Here is a 19,199-nt window from a genome sequence, read left to right as displayed (position 1 = left end):
TCTCTTGTGCTCTGAATTTCGAGGACAAAATTCTTTTAAGGGAGGTAGAGTTGTAACGCCCTATTTTATTATTTATTTATTTTATTGAGTTTAGATGTCTTTTTATAATTTGGTCGATTTATTTTGATGAGTGATATTTTGTTATGTTATATGATGGTATTTATTAGTATAATATATATGTTATCTGGTGTAGAAATATATTTGTTATTATGTGTAGAAATATATATGTTATCTGGTGTAGAAATATATTTGTTATTTGGTGTAGAGATATATTTGTTATCTGATGTTGAAATATATTTGTTATTTTGTGTAGAAATATTATGTTATTTGGTGTAGAAATATTATGGTATTTGGTGTAGAAATATTACATTATTTGATGTAGAAATATTATGTTATTTGGTGTAGAAATATTACATTATTTGGTGTATATATATATATATATATATATATATATATATATATATATATATATATATATATTAAAATAGAATATTGAGGCTGAGGGGCAGAATAGGAATAAGGGAGAATGTGTTGGGTTTATAAAAAAAAAATGTTTTCCGCTGCGATGTAATTTGAATTATTGATAAAAGATGTTTTACATAAATAATAAATTTTCTCTATTTATCTTTTAAAGAAGTGTGACATCCTGTTTAAGTTGGATACTCTGATTATTATGTATTATTTTACATGTTGGGATAACGGGGTGTTACACCTCTCATCGCTGCCACAACGACGTCTTCTCTCATCACAGTCATGACTTCTCTTCCTATCATGTCTGTCCCATTCCCTCTCACTGCCGCCACGTCTTCTCTCATCGCCGTCATGACTTCTCACCCTACCATGTCTGTCCCATTCCCTTTCACCGCCGCCACGTCTTCTCTCATCGTCGTCATGACTTCTCTCTCCACTCCCATTCCCTCTCACCACCTCCACGACGACGTCTTCTCTCATCGCCGTCATGACTTCTCTCTCTACCATGTCTGTCCCATTTCCTCTCACCGCCGCCACGACGACATCTTCTCTCATCGACGTCATGACTTCTCCTCCCTATCATGTCTGTCCCATTCCCTCTCACCGCCGCCACGACGTCTTCTCTTATTATCGTCCTGACTTCTCTCCTTACCAGGTCTGTCCCATTCCCTCTCACAGCCGCCACGACGTCTTCTCTCATCCCCGTCATGACTTCTCTCTCTACTCCCATTCCCTCTCACCACCTCCACGACGACGTCTTCTCTCATCGCCGTCATGACTTCTCCGCCACGACGTCGTCTTCTCTCATCGTCGTCATGACTTCTCTCCCTATCATGTTTGTCCCATTCCCTCTCACCGCCGCCACGACGTCTTCTCTTATCGCCGTCATGACTTCTCTCCTTACCATGATTATCCCATTCCCTCTCACCACCGCAACGACGATGTCTTCTCTCATCGCCGTCGTGACTTCTCTCTCTACCATGTCTGTCCCATTCCCTCTCACCACCGCCAAGATGACGTCTTCTCTCATCGCCGTCATGACTTCTCTCTCTACCATGTTTGTCCCATTCCCTCTCACGACCGTCATGAGTTCTCTCCCTATCATGTCTGCCCCATTTCCTCTCACTGCCGCCACGACGTCGTCTTCTCTCATCGCCGTCATGACTTCTCTCTCTACCATGTCTGTCCCATTCCCTCTCACCACCGCCACGACCGTCATGAGTTCTCTCCCTATCATGTTTGTCCCATTCCCTCTCACCGCCGCCATGGCGTCTTCTCTTATCGCCGTCATTACTTCTCTCCCTACCATGTCTGTTCCATTCCCTCTCACCACCGCCACGTCTTCTCTCATCGCCATCATGACCTCTCTCCCTACCATGTCTATCCCATTCCCTCTCACCACCCCCACGACGACGTCTTCTCTCATCGCCGTCATGATTTCTCTCCCTACCATGTCTGTCTCATTCCCTCTTACCGCCGCCGTGACATCTTCTATTCCTCTCCTCCATTGCGTTTTCAAAGTACTAAGAAATTTGGGGTTTTAGGGTGTGTTTGGTTGTATCAAAGTGCTAAGAAATTTGGGGTTTTGGGGGTTTTAGGGTGTGTTTGGTTGTATTGTAAGAAGAAAGTGTAAATTGGGGAGAGTAGTGTGTTTGGCGTTGCTATTTTGTACGAATACAAAAAGCGAAGAAATGCAAGAAGTAGTGTGTTTTTAAAGCAAGGAAAATGTAAAGAGTCTATTTGGTGGAAATCAGATCGTCAGTTGGCATTAATTAAGGGTGTAGATCCGTTTCGTGCTATTCTTGCGTGCATAATTCGTAATAATAAGCATTTCTCAGAATATATATGAATATTTAACGAGTTTTTTTTTTATATAAGAGGAAAAGTGTGATTAGTTTTAGAAAGACAAAAATACCCTAAAATTTAAAACTATAACACACTTTTGTATTGTTTAAATTTTATTTTTATTTTTATCAAAATCTGTTATTGACTTATTGTTTATTCCTAGTACAATTAAAAAAAGGAATAATTCATGTAATCAAACTTATTTTTTAATTTACATTAAAATGTTAAATATGATTTTGATCCTTCTAGATATGTCAACTTTTCGTTTTAGTCATTCTAAAAAATTTCTTCAACTTTTAGTCCCTAAAATATTTCTCATTTTCACTTTTGGTCCCACTTATAAAGTAAACTCATATGTAGAATTCATATTTTTGAATAAAATTTTGCAGAAAAATTCATAATATTATAAGAATCTCTTAAAAAAAAATTAAAATTTTTTAACAAAATATGAATTTAATATGAATTTTTATATTTTTGACGGTTTAAAATTCATATTTAATTTATGTTTTGATAAAAAATTCTAATTTTTTTGGGGAACCTTTTTTTTACAATATTCTACACATTTATGCAAAATTTCATAAAAAATACAAAAGTTAAGGACTAAAAGTAGTGATTGAAAATTTTATAAGGACTAAAGTTGAAGGTAAATTTTAGAGGGACGAAAATGAAAAGTTAATATTTTTATAAGGACCAAAAACATATTTAACCCTACATTAAAAAATACTTTTGCTTTGTTTGGTAACACAAAAAAGCTAGCTTATAGCTTGTTGGATTAGCTTATAAGCTCGTTAGATGAAAACGTGGCGTGTTTGGTAACAAGCTTTTTTCATGAGCTTATAGCGTTTTTTGAAAAGCTATTTCAAATAGCTTATAGCTGGTAGCTTTTTATATTTTCTTCCAACTTTAACCCTATTAATTTAAATTAATTATTTTTTTAATTAAACAACTACCCATGTTCATCTTTATAACCGCCCCATTTTGTCCCTTAAAAAAAATGCCACGTTGTTTTTTTTTTAAGGAGCACTTTATATATATGCATTTTTTTAAGGAAATGCTTTATATTTTGCTATAACTAACCTGCCGTACACCACACAAAAAATAACTAGCCTATTTTTTTTAAAGGAAAAAATAACTAGTCTATTGTACGTTGTAAAATTTTATATATTCTAGCTCACATTTTGTTTCCACCTTTCTCTTATTTTTGGGATTCATAAAACAGAGATCAAAATTGTCGGTGAATATTTTTTTTAGGATTAAAGGTCGAAGAATTTTTTTATGGAGACTAAGACCAAAAGTTTGAATATTTATAGGGACCAAAAACATATTTAACTATAATTAAAAAAATTAAAAAATAAATACATTACAAAAAAATGTGTGTGTCTATATATATATATATATATTAAATAAAAAAGTCCTTTTATGTCATTTTATACTTATCAGCCACTTCAACAACTAATTTTACCAAACACATTATTTTTAATAAGCAAACTTTTCAGCTATAAGCTATCAGCTAGCTTTTCAGCTATCAGCTAGCTCATAGCTTATTTTTTACCAAACAGAGCCTGTGTCAAACTCATACTTTAGAAACTAAAAAATAAAAAGCTGTTTTCAGTTTTGTTTGACTATATTTCGAAAAAAAGTTTTCCTTGACTAAAAATAAAAATTTGTTTTTAGTATTTAATAGAATTTTGTTGTTGGTCAAAAAGAAAGTTCGTAGTTGGGTGTTGGGGCTCAAGGCTTAGGTAACGCGCTTATAGATTAAATCCACTAATAAATTTTTACTTATAAGAGATGAATCCATAATCGTTGTGGAATATGAGTCAACTCTTTACAATTTTGTATTGGTTATTATATAATACTATTTATTGAGAAGTTTTAATTATATAATTAAATAAATTGATAATTTTCTGTTGTTTATACTACTTATAGCAGAAAGAAATTGAATCTTAGCCAAGAGTCATTTCTTAAAAAGTCCACATGTCCAAGGTCCAACCAAACTTTAGTGTGTATTATCTTCAAATAAATTGTTCCCTAACAACGGTCCAAATATACAGTTATAGATCAGCCCTTATAAATCTGTTGCTTATGGACCCAAAAAATCAAATTTCTCGTTTCTATAAATGCATATTAATTTGAATGCATTTATTTTTCTTCAACTGTGCAATATATAGTGTACCTTGGCCTTTTTGTGACTCACTCACCATTCTTAATTTCTCTCTCTCATTCAGAAAATATGAAGAATTTCTTGGTTTCTTTATACTTTTTGTTTCCTACAATCTTTACAATTATTCTTGTGCTACTTACTCCAATTCCAAGTGCACAATTAACAAATAGTGAAACTAGAATTCTTCTTCAACTTCAAACACTTCTTGAATATCCTCAAGAATATCCACAACTTCTTCAAAACAATCTCACAAATTTCTGTAACATCTCTTCATCACCTTCTTTCAACATTGTCTGCACAAAGAATCATGTAACAGAATTAACAATCATTGGAAACAAAACAAGGCCAGTTTCTTGGAAGTCAAGGAAAACGCTTTCTGAAAGATTTTCTATTGATTCTTTTTTCACTGTTTTGACAAAACTTTCAAACATGAAGGTTTTGTCATTGGTTTTACTTGGTTTGTGGGGTCCACTACCTTCCAAGATTAGTAGGTTAAGTCACTTGAAGTTTTCAACATTTCATCAAATTTCTTGTATGGAAAAATTCCATTATCAGTTTCTTCAATGAAAAATCTCAAGAGTCTTGTTTTGGCTGATAATTTTTTCAATGGAAGTGTTCCTAATCTCAAAAGATTAACCTCTCTTGAAGAGGTTAATTTTGCTAACAACAAATTAGGACCTGGATTTCCTTCATTTTTGATCTCTCTTCCTTTGATACAGAACCTAAACCTGGCTTCAAATCAATTTAATGGTTCATTTTCTATGAATATATCTTGTGGTTCTTCTCTAACATTTGTTGATATCTCAAACAATTCTCTAGAAGGAAAATTGCCATCATGCATTAATTGATTCGACGTTGTCGGTTAATCGAACAATAGTTTATTCTGGTAATTGTTTGTCAGCAAGAAATATCAGTGATCAACATTCATCTTCACATTGCAAGAATTCAACAGTGTTAGCCGCTGAGACGAGATTTGATAAGCCGAAAAAATCAATGATGCAACTAGGAGTATTATTTGGTATTATTGGAGGTTTTGTTGTAATTGTAGGGCTTTTGATTCTACTCTTTCTGTTCATTTTGAGAAAGTCTAAAGCAGAAAGAGAAGATAGTAAAATAGATCATAGATCTGTTGATATTTCAAGAGAATCAAGACCAAATATTTATGCAAGTAAGGCCACAATTTGGATCATATTTTTCATTTCATATTAGATTACAAAAAATATTATTAGTCCTTTGTTTATACTATTAATTTTTTTTTCTTCTTTGTGAAATTAGGGAGTAATGTTCCTCAGCTAATGAGGCTAACTACACTTGGATGGATTACCACCATACAACATTTTCTCAATAGAAGAAATTGGAGATGCAACCAACAACTTTGATCCATCAAATCTAATAGGAGAAGGATCACAAAGAGAGGTACAAGAATTTGAGTTTCATATATTGTTTACCATTTTGATACTACATCACTAGCAATAAAAAAGTTTACCCCGTCAATAAATCATATCCAACGATATATATAACTTTAGAAGTAGTTACGATTCAAGTCAAACATTTTTAATAATCTGTCAATTATGATTCATTGAAGGAAATGGGGCCCACAAGACTGAATTTGTAATGGCATTGTCTCTTGTTTTTACACAGTTGTTTAAAGGCTGGCTCGAAGACTAATACCCTAATTTTTAATATCCTTGATAAATCAAACATTTCGTAGATCCAATCATAATCATGTTAAATGTTTTGTTTGCTTCCGCTATTGATTCATAATTGTTGAATATGTGTTATGAAATCTGTTTTTATAAAGACCTAAATTTCTAACAGGTAAGACTTCGTATGTAATGATGCAGCCAGGTAGGAGGAAAGAAGAGAAAAATGCCACCTTATGATTGCATGCTTTTGTTCAAGCCATAGTCACATAATATGCGGTTCGCATCGGTACGCGGTACGGGTTCGCGGTACGCGACATGAGAAGAATTTGGTACGCATAGGGATATAGAGTTTCGGTACGCGTCGGTTCGTAATACTAGTAAAAATATAAAGTATTTTTTAAAGATAGAAATATAGTGTAACAGAAGGATAAAATTAGAAGAGTTTTGGTTGTAGATAGAGGAGGAATCATGAGAAAGAGGAAATATAAATGGCTAGTTGCTGCTATTGTACAAAAGCTTACTGACTTGGCCTAAACCTTCTATAAGAGCTTTGGTTGTGGATAGAGGAGGAATCATAAGGTGTGCCCTTGGAAGGAATTTGGTGCAGTTGGCTAAAAACATGGGGTGGTTTGGCATATTTTAGTGAATGGTTGTGTTAAACATGGAATAATTCTTGGGTGGACACAAAGATTTGAACCCTCTATTTGGTCACACACACAAAAAAGTGGACATGTTATAATCATTCGAAAATGAATTATTATTTAATTATTATTTTTTCTACTTTTTCATTTTTATGTATGTGTGACCAAATAGAGAGTCCAAATCTTTGTGTTCACCCAAGAGTTTCTCTTAAACATGTGGTGAGACTAATATTTGAAGTCCCACATCGGATATTTTTGGTAGACTAGAAGTTGATTTGTTGGATGTTTAAATAGAAGGTTATGGAGGCAGCTTAATTTATTGAAGCAGTTAAATTAAATAGATTATTTATATTTGGATATATGCATTGGAAAACTATTGTGTTCTCAATATTTGTTCTTCAAGTAAACAAATAGAATTTGACATGGATAGGAGACAAAAAGTGGTCAATAAATAAGTCCCCATATGGATATTACTATTCTCATTATTGTTAAATAGTAACTATAGTGGTAGCGGAATTTGAACTAATCGCTGTTGTTCCATGATACGCAATTTAGTACATAATGTTGTCAAATAGTGACTATAGCAACGCTATAGTACTGCTGCCTAGCGGAATTTGAACATGCCGCTATTTTCCTATATCTACGGTTGACAACACTGACTATTATAGTCAATGTGACTCAATAATATGAATTCGAAGAACATCCTATTGAAAATTCTAAAAGTCAAGTGTTTATTGAATGTGCTGTTTTCCACTTGCTGCTGATGAAGAAGTTTCAGCAAACTTGCATATTTCTTAGTTTGAGAGTCTGCCTTTGATGAAACAAATAGAGTTGCATGTTCTTCTGGAACATCGAATGGAAATTATGCAACTGTTAAGTTATGTGTTGTTTTCTGTTTTTAATAAATGTAGGGCCAAATGATGCAAGTGAGCATGATGGCTACACCCGAAATTAACAAAGAGCTGCATTACCTAAACAAGGAGGACAAACTACTGCGTTGGCTACTGGTTAAGCAGGCGCGACACAAAAATTGGGCTTGAGTTCATGGGAGATGAAGGTAGATTCGAGCTAAACAGATTCTCTGAAATAAATAGACCTGATGGCGAGGATAGTAATACAGACGGAGATGATGATGAATATCAAGTGAATGAAGAAGAAAATAAAGTGAACTAAAATATGGTTAGTTTGTTTCCATTAGGAGAGGATAAAATCGTCGTGCATCATAGGTGCCAAGCATGTGCTTATTGATAGTTTTACATAACAATCAGACATAATCAGTGACCTTGAAGATGTTTAGTAAACTGCATGATGTCTCTTGATTTTAGATAATTTCTTTGTAGTTTGGTAAAATGATTGATTTACAAATGTACGGCTTTGAACAGTCGAGTACTTGAGCTTATCCGATCACCAGGTGGCATAAGTTGATATCTCAAAAGAAACAGTTGTTGTAAACAGTTGAGATAGGTGCTACTAATGAATATATTGCCTTCTAATGTATATTACTGTGAACTGGTGTCTATGCGCAAGTTAAACTAATGTACGCCTACTTGAGTCTAGGGTGTGTTTGGAATTTGGATTGAACAAAAACCGTGGTGTGGACTTGAGTTTCGATTTTAGCTATACCTTGGAATTCATAAAAAAACCATTACACTTTGAAATGGTGATTAATCGTGCGGTGGAGCTGCTGTGATGCATTACCAAAAAAACACCAGAAACCATTGCTTCCATATTATCAGTCATACAGCTTTGGAATGCAAGAAAAGTTTGCCCAACTCAGATCAAAACATGTTATTAGCCGATTAAGCACTTGTTTGGAATCCAAATCTCCCTGATTTTTTTTATTTTCTGTGAATTTTCCGAAGCTACAAATTGTAGTGTGAGTCTAGACGTGCGTTTAATTTGTTTTCACGGAGGTGATGCCATACAGTCTTAGAATAGCTGCAATCCCTAATACAACGGAGAAAAGTTTCATTTTGGAGGACGCAACAGTTACAAACAGCAGAGGGCACTATGTTTCTGTGATTAAGCAAAATTAAAGTAGGCATTGCGTTGTGGACAGCCAACCAAAAGAGAAACTTATACTTTTCCGGGAGTTTTAACTTCCAAATCCAAGACCAAGAATATAAAGTGAGACTGTGAGATTGGATCTAATTTGAGTTATTAAGATTAATAGTTATCCCCACCTTTTCAAATATTTGGTTGTATAAGATTTTTGCAGACATATTTGTAATGATCGATCAAATACTTCATTTATGAGAATAACAATTATTAATCTTCTATAGGACTTATGCCATGATCAACCTAGACATTATTAAGAAAAACTCAAATCTCACATTGAAAAGAGGTAAGATCTAAAACGATTTATAAATAGTTACGCATCTCATCCTACGAAGCCGGTTTTACAACAATGAGACTAAATTCAAAACCTAATTAACAAGAAAACATCCAAATTCTTACATAATGTATAAGCTCCTTTGTCGGACTACAAGCACATATTTACAATGTATAAGTTTACATATCTTAAAATCTCATGAATAAAAGCAGAACAAGTTCAAAATTATTTATTTTTCCTTTTTGTTAAACGTCTCAATTTGAATCTCACTTGCTTTGCACACATTCTTTGCTTCTCAATCCAATCAAAAAGAAACAACAAGGAAAAAAAAGTAGATCATAAAAATGCTTTGGAGTTGAGAGAGCATCTTTTATTTTTTCACTTTGAAACATTGAGGACCATATGTTTGTTTTCCTCCTTTATCATTTTCATTTTATAATCTCATTCTTTTCTTACCACTTCTGAAAATTATAGAATCTAATAAATTTAAAAAAAATGTTTGAATGGACCAAAAACCAAAATGCCAGTTTCACCACCTTCACAAAAGAATCTAGTGAAAAAGACTAACATAAGATGCAAACACCCTTCTTTTACATGTTCCCCAACACCTTTAAATGGTGGAATTTTTACTTTTACTTTAGGAACTCACATCTATTCTTTTCCAATAAATAATTTAAAACAAAATAGAATTTCCAAATTTAATATTGAGCAAACCAAAGCCAATAATTTTTTTCCCCTTAAAAAATATGCATATGGCTGCTTCTATAGCTACAACATTTTGTACATAAATCTCTCTTGCTTTAAAATTTTAAAGTAATGTTAAATTGCTTTACATGCAAGCACTGATTTCGATTTCGATTTCAATTTCAATTTCAATTGAAATTTGTGACTCTCAATTTCTCTCTAGCTCAACCCCATCTTCACAATATAAGTTCAAAAAAAAAAAAAGTGTAACACTCACTAAATTTCAGTTTTTTCATGAAACAAATTTTTTATTCTTTTGAACTTATTTTCTTTGGGACACAAGCTACTTTCCTCTTTTCCCTTTTAAGGCCACAAAACTCTTCCCTTAACAAATCAATTTCCATAAGTGTGATTAGCCCTTGCATACAAGCCAGAAATTCTAAGAACCTTAGGGATGTAAATGAAATCACTTTCATTAGCCCTTTTTTGTCATCTTCTGCATGTTTGATGAAGCTTCTCTAATTCTCAGTTGACTAAGTTTGACCAGGAGGTCTACCAGAATTTCCAGCTCTCCTGAAAACATGTTACCAAAAAAAAATTGTTACCAAATGATCTCTTAAAGGGAAATTCAAAGTTATTATTATAGATGAATAATATATTGGTTCCTGGTCCCATGAGCTTAGCTCAATTGGTAGGGACATTACATAATATATGTAGGGTCAGGGTTCGAACCCCAGGTACCCCACTTCTCCATATTTAAAAATGTGAGCTTCAGCCACTAGGCTACATGATAAAAAAAAAAAAAAAAAATTGGTCCCTGAAATATTTGAAGATTTTTAAATATAGAGGTCCATGAACTAAAAACAATTGAAGTTAGATCCTGAATTTGTTAATAATTTGTGATTAGATATGAGACTCAATGACAAATTTATTTAATGTAAAGATCTAGTTAGAATTTTGAAATAGATATTTAGGAAATGGTTTTATTTCATAGTAAGTGTAACTTCATGCATGCTTGTGTCTTGTGCTAAAAGAAATAAAGCAATCAAAAGAAAGACAACAAAAAAAGGTAAAAAGTTGTTAATTCAGAGAAAACAGAATGACATGGATAACTTTAATTGCTTATGAGTAATTAAGAAGTGGAATAAAGTTCTTAACCATACACTTTATCTTTTTTTTAATATTAAAAGATTTTAACCTATTATAAAGGACTATCAATGTTAAAAGAAGTTAAATCAACAATTCAATGAAACAGTTAAAAGCATGATAATCAGTTTTCATAGTTAGCTTTCTTTTTGGTCAAGTTTCCAATATAGCAGGATAAAGATTTTAAAGTCAGAGTTAAGCAAAAGATAAAGATTAGACATAAAATAATATGTGTATTGTACTTTGAGAAAGAAGATCTAATCTAATTAAGGTATGTGATAAGAATAGAAAGGACCAAAAAAAATCCCAAAACTAATACTATCTAATACGTGTTAGGAAAGGAACATAATGGTCTCACATCAAATTATAACTCAAACAAAAAAGCACTAGTTTTTCTTTTCTTTTCACTTATATATCCCTTAGTTTTTATTTTTATTTTTAAATAATGGCACTTATATAGCCCTTGGTATAATATCAAAGTTTAAAAAATCAAACCGAACAGGTCAAATCAACTGGTTGAACCGATAATTGATTTGTTGTTTGATTGGTTTGATCTTGTTTGAACCCTAATCTAATCGAACTAGATTGAGCCCTTAATTGAACTGAGTTAAACTGATTGAACCACAATTGGTTCAATCGATTTTTATTTTTTTTCATTTTTTGTTTACTTTTATATACTCTTCTAATATTTCTTTACTTTCTATTTATTTATTAGTCATTATTCGGTTCAACCACGTTGAACCAATTGAACCATAACTCAAATTCGATGAGCCGAACCTCCTATCCTATTTTGTAAATGTTGTATAATATATTATACTTACTAATTTACTATAACCTATATTGCAACACGGACATGTTAATGAAGCATGTTAATAAAAGCAAAGTAAAAGACAAGTTTTTTTTACTAGTAAATAGAAGATAAATAGATGTTCTTATTTATTATTAAAAGCAATGTATACCTAATTAGTGGCAAAATTTGAACATAAAAACAAAAAACAATAAAAAATTTATAAATTATTTATAGACATAAACTAAACAAACCTGTTGTGAATAGGATCTGGTCCATTAGGAACTCTTCTTTTACTCATATAGTTAAAATCCAATTGTGCATCATGGTTGACAACAACACCCTTGTCTTTACCAACAACAACTTGTTCATCATCATGTTTGAGTGTTTCCTCTGACCAATGTCTTGTAGTTGTTTGTCCTGTTCCTCCACCACTAACTAAGCTACTAAAAACCATAAAACAAACAAACCCCACCACTACAAGTACTCTAAAGAAAAACCTTGAAAACAAAAAACTACTACTACTAGTATTGCTATTAGTATCCATATGCAATGCTTTTTCTCTTGTTATATTATATTTATATGTCATATAGGACTATATAGGATGAAGCAAGATGTCTCACCCTATACTATAAGACATATAGAAGAAGATAAAAAAAAGGCTATAATAATTGCATAATGATTGAAGTGCAAGAAAACAAGAGAGAAAAATAGAGGGAGAGAAGGAAGAGTAGTATAACTATAAGGTAGCTATGAGTTGAATTTTTTTTACTACGAAGGATTAAGGGGTGTGGTTGGTTTTCTTTATAGGTTGGAGGGATTATGCTATACTTTCTCGAACTAAGAGAGGGAGAGAGAGAGAGAGTGGGAGAGATTTTTGAGCGTGACATGGAGGCAACACTTTGCTTTATACGGAGCAATATAGGACACTATTCTTTTGCTTTGATTTGTGTATTTTCATGCAATGCAACTACGGTGTGCCAAAAGAACTCCTTATCCTTTACGTACAATTTTGTTAAAGGAAGATTTTGTGTTTCCTTGCATGTTGTGTCTCTCTCTCTCTCATGCTTGTGGAATCAAATAGGGGAAGGGAAAAAGGATAGAATCAAACTAATTTACTACATTATTTACATGATTTATGAATAAATCAGTCGCAACATCAATTGCGTCTATATAAGTTGCATTTGACAATAACTCGGTGCGATATCAAAAATTGTAGTTGCAGTAGCAATTGCGGCCATCAATTACATTTGACTGCGACTCTTCACAATATCAAGAATGATTGACCACCGTATAAAATCTTGTTGTTAACAAAAGATTATTGAAACCTGGACTTGTAATTTACTACATTATTTGTGACATGCTATTAAGTGTTAATAAGCATAGTAAACAAAAACCGGATTATGGTAATCGATTCGCTACAAATTTGTGTATACCCTATAACTATGATTGATGTTGCATCAATCACATTTGATTGCGATTCTCTGCAATATCGCACTTGTTAATTTTGAGCTGCAATTGGAATATTTGGTTCTATGTTCATGCATTTATGTTTTGTTAGGCCAAATGCACCAACCAAAACAAAAATAAAACATGAAGTAACATGATTTTGAAAAGAAAAAAAAGTATTTTGTCTATATCTATTCTTATTTGACTACTAAAGTAAAGCTACAAAAAAGCAAATTAAGAATAAAACAGTGCAGAAAACATAAAGGAAATAAATATGATCACAGTGTAAACATGTTAGATTGTGTGGGCATTCAACATTCTTGTTCATGAAAATTTAAAATCTAAAGGGTTAGTCAAGTCTTGCATTTTAAAAGTTACATGATTGAACTCATTATGCAAGTTCTATATAAGTAACAAAAATTAGTTTTCAAAGATAGAATGTTACAAGGTATGTGTTTTTAATTTTTTTTTGCAATAGCAATCTAGACCGTTAACATCGAGCTTTTTTATGTCTTAACGGCCGCAACGTGATTGCAATCTTGGCTGCATGCGACTGTGATTTTCAGCAATATTGATGGCCGCCTATGAAGTACGGACAAAAAGAAGAACACTGAGACGACATTGAGACGGACTTGTCGACACTTACAAAATTTAGAGAAATTGACATAATTCAATGTAATCACAAGTGTTGGTGTCAGACACTAAGACACACCGTCAATTAGAAGTGTTCGTGCAACATAGGCCTAACACAAGTAGTGTGCTCAACTTTATGAAAAGAGAAATTGGAGAAGAATGAAATTATTACTAATTAATGTGTCATTAAGGTCATTCTACACCTCCCCCCAAGAGAGAATTTCAACTTCAATTCTTAGAGTTAGAAAATCAAACTCTTAGCATTAAGTTGTCATTTCATGGACAATTATGTTGAACTTTTAAATTTTATTTTTATTTATCATAAAACAGAATAATTAAATGGTTTTATTGGATATATATCATTTCATTTCATATCAATATCAATAATATTATAAAATTTATCACCATTACAATTGGACTGTAATATTGAGGTATTTTATTAACTCCATTGGTACTATGTTTGGAATTATAGCCTACACAAAAATAAAATAAAATTTATGTCCTCATACACACATACTCTCTCTCACTTTTTCTCCAAATTTGTACTTTGAGCACATCTTCATCAAAGTATGCTACAATCTTTAATTCCAATTATATGCTCTTTAGTATGTACCAAACAATGGCTGCCATACAAATGGCCCACATACTTATATGCTTTAATATATCTTTTGAACCACTCTTAGTTGCAGCTGCAACTTCTATACAACCTTTGTACTCTAATAATCCATTAATTGGACCTAAAGGGTGTTATCATATAGAATCTCTACACCAAATTATATAGAAATAAAGAAAAGAACATATGCATAAGAACTATAGCATAAGCCGGTTCCTTTGAATGAGAGCTTTGATTAGGAGAATATATACATAAATATGTTATAGCACATCAAACACATTAATACTATTTTTCAATAAGGCCAAAGCATAAGGCACATTTTTGTGTCTTATCCATTATGCATGAATCTTACTATACTAAAAAAACCAAAAGTGATTTTTGTTGGAGAATCTAATGCTTTTTACTGTAATAGCTTCCCCTTGAAGATACATGGATAACTGTGTTATTCATAGCATCAAGTGATAAATTAATGTTATGAATTGCTTTAGGAATTGATGCTTTGCCTATGGCACATGTTAGAGGTGTGGAATATTACAATATGTATTTATATACTTGACAGTGATTTATACCTATAGACATATATGCAAAGTTAATCAATTTGAGAGTTGTGAGAATGAGGGCCTTATGCTGATTAGTTCATTGCTTAGAACTTTTTGGACTTATGTTAGTTTGCTAATGTAATACTTGCCATGCCGGTATTATGGCAAGACTCCTCGAACAAGATTATTATGGCAAGACCTGTAGGGTCCGCCTAAATAAAAGAAAGGGGACAAGACATATTATTCGAATGCGCTCTTTTTACTTGTTTTAAACTCAACGTAGTCAAAAAGGGTATTTTCCATTGATTATTTGGACCGATTATGAGACTAATCTACAATTCATTGATTGAGAATAATTTTTTTCTTGGTTCTCAAACTCCCAATGCGGCTGTTCTACTATCCTCTCTCCAATTTCAGTTTTTAGTGAAATCAAGACACATATTATGTTGTATTTTAAAAATTGTAACATAATATATTTTGTTTTCTTTTAAAAATAACTAAATAGAACAAAGCACATATATTATGTTGTGTTCTATTCTAATTCATCTACAAAGCACTACCTAAACTAGTAAAATTTGTAATTTGTATGACTTGTCTGTTATTGATGTATATTTATAAGCATTAACTTGAAAAATATACCTAATTCAACTAGACTGGAAGATGGACATGACATATGAGAAATATTCTTTTTAAAAGGTTGTTTTATAATTAGCAGTTTGGTATATGCTATTGGTGGCTTACAGCTATTTTGTGCATATTATGGTGCATTAGGTTATTCTGTATGTATCATATACATAGCATAGCTTCACTACATATACATATAGCTGTACCATTTGAGTCTAACTGGATCAAATGACTATATATATGCACTCGATTAGCTTTAAGGAGCAACTTTTCCAACCATAATTTGAAAATACTAGGCATGTTTTCAAAATTATACTTCTGGATGGTATATTTTGTTTGAAACTATACTTTCGAACAGCTTAAAATAAGTGTTTTTTTTTCTACATGTATCTGAAGTCAATGAGGAGGTGTTCCTTCCTTAACTTTTTTTGTGATACTACTCTTCTAGACCAGTCTCATTCCCATATAGGCTTAAAAGTAAGCACTTATTTACGAGTGTTAGAGAGTGTATTACTAGCGCTCTTTTTAACCATAATCTGCTAAGTACAACGAACTGAATATCTAATAGAAATGGTCATCAAAGCCACCAAGACTATATAAAGTGTATGTATATCTAATAATCTCCCCCAATTGTTGACTCGAGTATCGTAGTGTTTGCAAGTACCACCACGTTTCTAGTCTCCATTTCTAGTCATCATCGATCACTCATTCCTTGTAAAGCCTAGTTTGTCTATTCACTAGAGTGAATAATTCAAGTGAAACAGAACATATGACAGAACTAATAGTCCTGTAAATCATGAGATTCAACAAAAAAAAATCAAGTTTTCACTACTGGTGAAAACATATAGTATAAAAGATCTTTATTCGTGGAATTGATATTTTGTCTATAAAGTTAAAGGCACATCCAAACATGAAGGCTTCATAAACTTTTAGAAAAATGCTCGTAGTATATAATCTGAAAGCCGCATGAATAAAGAAACAAAGAATATCACGACAATGAGACTGAATTTGGATTGTTTGCAGTGTTACACAGTCAACCATATGTGGACCGTCTGATGATCAGACGGTACATATTTCAATGTCGTTTTTTATTTTTATTAATCTAAAGCTTAGTATACCAAATTTAAAATACTAAGCTGAAGATTAGAACCATCAAAATTTTCATCGGACGATCCGATCCGTACGTAGCCACCGTGCACAACCCATATTCCATGAGACCATGTATGAAGTAATAATTAAAACTAAAAGCAAAAGCACTGGTGTAAGTTTTCCTAAATATACCATATTACCATCAAATCAAACAGTTAAGAATGTTTTTTCGTAGAGAATCTATAAGGAAGATATTATATGCAAATCAAAGTTGGCAAACACATATAAGCAGTGGAGGCTAAAAATTATCTCTAAGTTTCTGCATTTTCCATATCTATATGGATTTGTGCTATAAAAAAGATAATCTTTTTGGCATCTAAAGCTAGATGACTGACACACTAGAGAGTGATATGCCAATACTAATGCTTTTATTTGGAAGTATGGATTCGTTATATGGAATAAAACAAAGTATCAAGCTTCAAACTTTAAGTTTGTGCAGGAATCTTTATTATATGTTGCATATTTGATTTTGGCTTTTCTGCATGCTAAGTCTAAAGGAGCTGCTGTAGAATTGTGTATCCTCTGCATCTGAAGTTGGCATGTGAAAATCTTCATTTATGGACCTTTACATGTATTGGTGAGATACCAAATTTGCAAACTTAATCATCTACTTCACAGAAAAATTTCATCTATTCAAAATCTTGGAAGTATGAAAGTATTTAAAATTCAACCATTAATTTTGGGGCCTAAAACAGTCTTGATAAAAATAAAACTGAAGGGACAATAGTAAATTAGTAATACAGCCCTACGCAGTAATAAACCAAATAAAGGTCAAAGATTTTCCACCTTATGTGAATCTTTGCCTTTTATAGTTAAACACAAAGATATGAAGATACAGACACAGACACCGAACATGACACGGACACTAACATGCCGACACTGCTAATAATTTGAGAAAATCTCATAATTTAGTGTAATTATATGTGTCGGTGTCGGACAAGACACACCGGTACACGCTTAATCCGAGGAGTGTCTGTGCTTCATCCTTACACTGTAACTTTGTCAAGTGTTTCTCTACAGTTAGTTGTGATCTGTCATAGTCACAATTGGTCATCTTGAACTCTATTGCATGATTCTATGCAAAGGAACATATAGATTAATTTTGTGTACAAAAGCATGCACTCAATCCTTATTTAGGCTCCTCACACCCTTATGATTAATATAATGCTTACAGTACTAAAGTGTCACTTATGAACATCATTCTCCAATAAGCTTCTTTGAGATTTGATGTTTTATATTTGGGTAAGTGGCTATTTACTGTGTATGATTAATATAATGCTGCTTTAAAGATGCAATTAGACACATTGAACTTCCAGAATGAAGGAAAAATCCTCAAATTTTAAATGTGCAGTAAAAAAAACATACGTTTTTTTCTATTAAAAATCTTACATTGATGCAAAGAACTTTGGTGATTAAAAAATAAGACAAGATAGTATTGATTAAAAAAAGGACTCACCATAGCATATGTCTATTTACAGAACTCTTGATAAAGTCACAACACAGGTAAGTATTCAATAACTGTAGTTGATGAATTGATATATTATATGAGGATGCTTACTTTTCAAAATGGATCTTAAATTCAGCTATCATTAGATTCGAGTTAAGAATTAACATGTGCAGAAAACAACCTTTCAGACCCTGAAAAGCACTATTGAAGTTTGTTGTAGGGTATTCTGTTGAGGACAAAACTTATATGCAGTGCTAGCCATTGTTCTTACTATATGTTCTTACAAAGGGACGGTTTTTTATTTTTAAAAAAAACACCATTTCAAAGTTATTGGTGACAGTTATACTATTTTTAGTAGAGAATAGTAGGAATAATATTTGAGTAGTGATATTTGAACAATCATTTCATACAACTTTTAGTGACAACTTCTTTTTTCTCTCTTTCTATTAGTTGAAAATAATGGAGAGAGAATAAAGAAGAGAGAGAATAAGAGGATAATGTGAGTATGAGAGAGAAAGTTGTCACAAAATAGGTGTACATATATCATTTCTCATAATATTTATAGCACTACTAACGTTTAGGTGGACACTCCGTGTCCGTGCCCATCTCTCTTTCTTTTTTATTACGCTAATGCGTATAAATTACGAACATTAGTTTTTATGAAATTCTTTTTACTGCGCTAATGCGTATAAATTACAAACATTAGCTTTATGAAATTTTGATTTTGATTAAAATTGCTTTATGAAATTTTGATTTTGATTAAAACTATAAGTATAGGTATATTGCACTTTCATGTTGTAACAAACTATATTTATCTATTTCAACGATACTAACAATATATCAAATATAATATAAATTTTAACTTTCTAAATGACACAACAGTATAACATTCCTATAGGAAAATTTGTTTGAGGGTATAATGGGAGGTTCAAAAAATCACTACATAACCATGTATTTCTTTATATATAGTTATAGAATAGATACAAAGTTATGTCCTTTCTGTTAATGAAGTTAGTGTGAAGCATTGAG

At 32.2% G+C, this 19,199-nt stretch overlaps 2 protein-coding genes across 2 annotated transcripts; both read right to left on the bottom strand.

Moving 5' to 3' along the window:
• Positions 1-1,031: 1,031 nt before the first annotated feature.
• On the bottom strand, positions 1,032-5,173 carry LOC112422048 (uncharacterized protein DDB_G0290685-like). The gene is made up of 3 exons (XM_024784765.1): positions 5,159-5,173; positions 4,745-4,773; positions 1,032-1,926 (listed from the first exon to the last, which is right to left on the bottom strand). Exons 1-3 carry the CDS (start codon positions 5,171-5,173, stop codon positions 1,032-1,034), a joined length of 939 nt encoding a protein of 312 aa, XP_024640533.1.
• Positions 5,174-9,663: 4,490 nt separating this feature from the next.
• Positions 9,664-12,746, bottom strand: LOC11417521 (uncharacterized). Its single transcript, XM_003613431.4, has 2 exons — positions 11,971-12,746; positions 9,664-10,356 (listed from the first exon to the last, which is right to left on the bottom strand). The coding sequence occupies exons 1-2, from the start codon at positions 12,303-12,305 to the stop codon at positions 10,317-10,319; spliced, it is 375 nt and encodes a 124-aa protein (XP_003613479.1). The 5' UTR covers positions 12,306-12,746; the 3' UTR covers positions 9,664-10,316.
• Positions 12,747-19,199: the final 6,453 nt, after the last annotated feature.

The sequence above is a fragment of the Medicago truncatula genome, chromosome 5 (genome assembly GCF_003473485.1).
Source record: "Medicago truncatula cultivar Jemalong A17 chromosome 5, MtrunA17r5.0-ANR, whole genome shotgun sequence".
In the NCBI taxonomy this organism is placed as follows: domain Eukaryota; kingdom Viridiplantae; phylum Streptophyta; class Magnoliopsida; order Fabales; family Fabaceae; genus Medicago; species Medicago truncatula.
The sequence above is the reverse complement of the archived record's forward strand: the minus strand, read 5'-3'. Positions and strand labels throughout refer to the sequence as shown.